The following is a 6125-nucleotide window of genomic DNA, read 5'->3' on the forward strand; positions in this document are numbered from 1 at the left end:
TTTGTTATGTGAAGCTAAATTCTTTAATCTGTAAATCAAACAGATATTCTTACGCAAATACTTTAAAGTAGTTGAAAAGTTTTGTTTACTTTCCAACCACATCTGTGGGAAAAAGTTATGGTGAACCAAGCTACAAATATCGAAAAAACGACAGTTTTAGCTTCACGTGATCTAGTTCTCATAAATGTGAGATCAAACCTTTAAGAATCTTGTTGATTTGAAAAGGTTTTAAATAAAATTTTTATACTTTTGAAGGAACCATACACCGAAGCATCTCATAACCAAAATATCTACTATTTAAAATATCTACAAATGAAAATCTAGCACCTCCTTCAATAAAAGACCAAATAATTTTAAATTAAGATTTTTTTTGGATCACAATAAAACTTGCCGCCACAATTGACTTGTACTTTTTCTTAAAAATAGAACGGCCGTGCTATATAATTATGATATAGTGTTGTCCGCGTGCCATCTTTTTAAGCTGAAATGACTATTAACTAAACCAGTTTTCCCTGGTTTAGCTGTAGAAGTTAAATCATAAGCTGTAGAACGATCATGTAGCTGTAGCTGTATATTAACTTAATAATTTTATTTTTTAAACAATTTAAGAATTCTGAGTGGGGGGTATCCCCCTTAAGCTCTCTCATATACAAACTATGTATGCAGTGCGATACATGCATCTGAAGCTGTAAGAAATATCAATTACACAATAATTTATATGATTCTCAAAATAAGAAACATATTGAAACCTTTATTGCCTTTTCTGCCAATTTAGTTTTGGTTTTATTTAATTTTTAATAAATTTGTGTGTGTGTGTGTGTGTGTGTGTGTGTGTGTGTGGGGTAGAGGAAACGAAATTTATTTAAAATCACTTATTTCGATAGTTGTAACGCATACGCAACATTTTCATACCAAAAAATGCGTTTGTTTGACAAATACAGCTTTAAGGCCATTTAAGTCAAGTTGCCAGTCACTATTTCAAAAAAATTGAAGCAATAAGTAGTATTTTTTCAAATCTATAGTATCTGACAATTGCAAACCATTTCTTTAGATTTGGCATACAGCCCGAAGCTTAACACATTATCTTGTACTGAATGGGTGCATTGTATAAATATGTATACATACATTCACATGCACTAAACACAAATCTGCTCTCAACGTATAAATTTTCCAATATTATTTAAAGGCATTTACGGCTACGCAGCCTGACCCAGTTAAGTGTTAAGTTAATTTCTTATCGACTAACAGATTGAATTATTGTTTGTAATCGCATTGAGCCAAATTATATATGTATATACATTTTATATACATAGTTATCGTTCAGTGTGTGGTGTCCAAACATGCAACTGTTTTTCACTAAAAATTGCAAAGCCAACAGAGATAAACAATTATGACTACTTTTATATAAAAAAATTAATTTACATTTTCTATAAAATTAATCATCAAACATTTTATTCTTAAACAGAAATAATAATATAATAATAATAAAATAATAACATATAAAAAATCTTATCGACAGTAAATAATATCTGCATATATTAACAATTTATAATTAGTTAAACTTATATTCAACGACTGATCCTCTTTTTTTCATTATTACAGTCTAATCACTAATCTTGCTTTTGAGTTGTCCTTGGTACGCCTACTAATCAATACTCTTACTTTCTTACTTAAATGGCCATTACAGACGTGAGTAGTCCGTGGTGGCGTCGACTAGCCTCCGTCAACCACACCGATTAGTTGCTTACTGTCGCCTGTTGGTAGTACCGAGCTCCCCAAATCATTGGTCACCTAGTCCTTCTACCGAAGATGCCGACTTCTTCTATCACGTTTGTGACCTGTAAATACCGAATCAAACACCATTCTAGCCGGAGCACTTTCTTCCACTCGCACGACATGACCAAGCCAGCGAAGTCGCTGAATTTTTATGCGCTTTACTATGTCAATGTCGCGGTATAGCTTATATAGCTCATCGTTCCATCTAATTCTATACTCATCACTAACGTGTAAGGGACCATATATCTTCCGAAGAATTTTTCTCTTGAATGCGCCTAACGCCTTCTTGTCATGTTGGTAATTGTACAGGAGGATACGTGATTTTTGTTTGTCGAGAGGGAGCTTTATTTCTCAATTGCCTACTTAGCCCGAAGTAACATCTGTTGGCAAGAGTGAGTTTTGGTTGAATCTCTAGGCTGACTTTTTTTTAGTGTTTATCACAAGACCCATTTGCTTCGCTTGCTTATCTAAGTTGGAAAATGCCAATGATATCAATATCATCGGCATACGCAAGCAGCATTACACTTTCGTATAATATTGTGCCAGTGCGGTTTAAATATGCTGCTCGAATTATCATTTCCAAAATTAGGTTAAAGTAGTCACACCAGACTCAATTATAAAACTGATATACAACACTGTGCTTAGGTGTATTATAACACCTTCGACAAATCCGGAAGAGGATAAATATATAAATTCTATATATATGTTTGAGTATGCGCTAGAATGTCATTTAATTCCACGAGATGGAGACATATATCATAATATTAACAAAGCCATCAATTAAATAATTACTGTTGGATATTTATCTATTCTAAAAAAATATCCTGACTTTCATGATCATGCGATTGAACGCGGCTAAACTGTTTCTATAGACGGACATGGTGCATTGTTTTATGGGTATAAAATATACCTTCCAATACTCGAACAAGTGGTCGAAAATTGAAGTACTAATTATCGTTATATTTAGCCCAGTAATTTTGCACAATATATATTATATCTTCAAAGTAATGTTAAATTAAAACAAAATGTTGATTAATTAAATTTAATTCGTCTCGGTTTTAAGTATAATTAAATTAAGCCAGGAAGTGCTTCGCTGCATATATCAATTTCTTCAAGGTATATTTTATTAAGTATTTTATTATACGAATACATAAACCAATGAGAGTTTTCATTTCCTGTAATTTCAAAGGTATTATTGCATTAACCTTATGCAAATTTTTCATCATCTACAGGTTGTGGTCATAATCTATTTATTCAAATCTATATGTTAATTATACACAGCATTCCGCCATGTAACTGTTTTCCTAAGTTTCTTATGTTTTGAAGAGTTTTAATAATATTTAAAATAAATTTTAAATTTTTTATTTTCATTTATTAATATATAACAAATTTTATGTCCATTTATATTTTGTTTTACTTTGAGTATGCTTTATTAAAAAGAAAAAATGTTTAAATTATATTTTGAATATCATTTTGATTTAACGCTAGTAGCAATAAAGTATTTGTATTATTTTGCATTAATTAAGCAACTTTGTTCTATAAAATTTTAATCAAAGATTCTATGAAGCTTGAGCTATCTACTCCAAGTTAAGAAAAGTTTAACAAGGTAATCTTCAAATTAAAAACACTGTTAAGAATCTATTAAGCTAGCACAGTCTACTCTAAGTTAAATTATATGACATTCTGCGAGGTAATCTTCGAATTAAATTTTCTGTTTAGAATCTATTATACTTGCACTATCTCCTCCAAGTCAAGATATATGTGTTATGGTAACAACCTTCGCATGAGAACATAATTTAAATATACCCCGGAAACTTGGGTTTCGATAAATAAAATCAGACCAATGCCACAGTAATTCCATCAGAAATGTGTAAGCACCATTTTTTAAGAATCTGTTGGTCAAGAATTATTTTAAATGATTGTCAGAATTTAGTTCGCTTTCTATAAAAAGTACTTGTGGTATTACAATGAACCTATTTCATAATGTTTAAGTCAGCCTTTCATAAGACGCGACAAATATAAGAGATCATCTTTCAAATACTATACACAACTGATTACAACAAAGTTTTCCCAACATGAACAGCACAAATCTTTCTACACATATATGCTCCATTCTTTCCTTGAGGCATCGCAATAAAATTTGCAATTGTAGCGAATTTTTTTCTAAATTTCAGCTTGATTGACAACAATATCTAATATGAAAAAATTAATGTTAATAAAATATTTAAATTAAATAAAAATAAGAAATAGGTTTACTTATGTATCATGATAAAGTTCCGCTATATCAAGATATAATAATACTAATACGAGTATAACTTCTAGGTTTAATAATTACTACGTAAGCACTGCAGTTTAATGATTTTGTATCTTAGAGATATATAAACTGCAAAATACACAATAGACATTAACCTATTTATATATATGTTATGCTCATACCCACATTTCTTTTTTTAATCAAATTGGTCATTTTAAAGTAAAAAGATATTCCATAGCAGTGTATGGGCAAAACAAAATATTTTGGAAGAGTAAAGACATATTAATGTCCTCCTATTTGTTTTTATCCATTTCATGCCGAATCCAAATCTTCTTTAAAATTAAAAAATATTATTTAAAAGGATGAAGAGGTCTTTAGTTTATCCGCAGATACTTTTAATTTGAAAAATATTTCATATAAGAAATAATTGATTTAAAGAGCAATATCAGTTAGTTCATTTTATTTTTGTATACTTTGGACAATTATAGTTTTTTAATCAAACTTTGTGCTATTTTTATTTAAAATTAGTGTATTGGAGAATACTGAGGTAATGTTAAACTTTTGTGCAGCATTGTATTATAAAAATAGTTCTGAAATTTACATGGTACCCAAACCTACAAGACTATTAGTTATAGTATCATGATTCATTGGGTAGAAGAATAAACATGAAGATATTAACGTTTTGCCGGTGCTCAAGATACAACACATAATTGCATCAAAGATTCAGTAACTACGAAGACTTAAAAGGCACCACGACTTGCAATTACCACATATACATATTTGTATACAATCACCACTAGTATACAAATAAATAAAAGAAATTTCTTCCAAAAACGGGACCTATATTTGCAATGATAAAGTTCCCCCTAAAACTCGAAAATCATTATGTTTTTTTTTCTTGTAATCCGTTTTCCCAATATTTACAAAATTCATTTTAATTTTGGTTTTTCTCGTGATTATTTAATAAATTCTATATAATGGAAAATTTACGAGTTTACTTATTTTGCAGTACTGTTTGTATTGTTAAAAGCTTGTATTAAACTAAAAATAAACTATTAGTTGATTTAACGGTTACTTTTATTTTACATAGTTTTATATAGTTATACAGTTATATATAATTTTACATGTAAGGAATTTTGCATTTGGCATAGAAATATCCATAATGTTACCATTTTTTTTTTCTTAGTAATCACAATTTTTGTTTAAAGTACATCCAATTATTGTGTTTTGTGGTTAAAGTAGATTTAAGTAAATTAAGGTAAGTGATGGAGACCTTGATTCAAAATTTTCAATTCTTCAAGGTGTATTTTATTATACAGTCTATTATAAATATAGAACCATGAGAACTTCTATTTCCTGTAACTTCAGGAACTTTGTTGCACTAATCGTATGCAAATCTAAGAATCATTTGCGGGTTTTATTGGTAATCTAATTATTTAAATAAATATGTTAATCATACGACACGCCGCGCTATGTAACTGTTCTTAGTATTGTCCGAGGTTAGTGAAGTATTTCAAATAAATTTTAACCGACTGAATTAATTTAATAATTTAATAATTTAATATATAATATGTAGCATATGTTGTGTTCCTATTATTCTTATTTATGTAAAAATATTTTAATTAACATATGACATCGACATTTTACTAGGGCCAGTGCGCATATATTCTTTCAACTTAGTGTTAATTATAATATGATTTAGAAATAACTATTCTTTAGCATCGTTAATTAACGCTTAGCAATTTAGTTCTATAATTTTCATATTAAAGTAACTAAATATATTCAGGGACGCTATTCTTTAGTGGATTTGTTCACAGTTTCCATACCAATTCAATTTCAGTTCTGTAATTTGTCTGACATTGCGTTTGATTTCTGTTTTTAATTCTAATTTCTGTCTTTATATTAAGTAACCTTGTGCCATAAGATATTGCGTCAAGCTCTCGGTGGCTTTGGCCATTGTTTTCAGTTGTTGTTCCACTGGCGCTCTATGTCACAATAGTAATTTTGTTATTGGCAGTAACATTCTATGAGAAAAATTCTTACTAACAATTCGTTGGTAAAACAATAAATGGAAAATATGCTCGAACATAGATTC

At 29.3% G+C, this 6125-nt stretch overlaps 1 protein-coding gene across 1 annotated transcript in view; it reads right to left on the minus strand.

Annotated features, from left to right (window-relative positions):
• Positions 1-444: 444 nt before the first annotated feature.
• Positions 445-6125, minus strand: part of LOC119674094 — a 29221-nt gene continuing 23540 nt past the window's right edge. The window contains exon 3 of the mRNA XM_038085219.1: positions 445-567. Within this exon, the coding sequence (XP_037941147.1) occupies positions 445-567 (123 nt within the window). The remainder of the gene's footprint in view (positions 568-6125) is intronic.

The sequence above is a fragment of the Teleopsis dalmanni genome, chromosome 2 (assembly GCF_002237135.1).
Source record: "Teleopsis dalmanni isolate 2A chromosome 2, ASM223713v2, whole genome shotgun sequence".
NCBI lineage: Eukaryota > Metazoa > Arthropoda > Insecta > Diptera > Diopsidae > Teleopsis > Teleopsis dalmanni.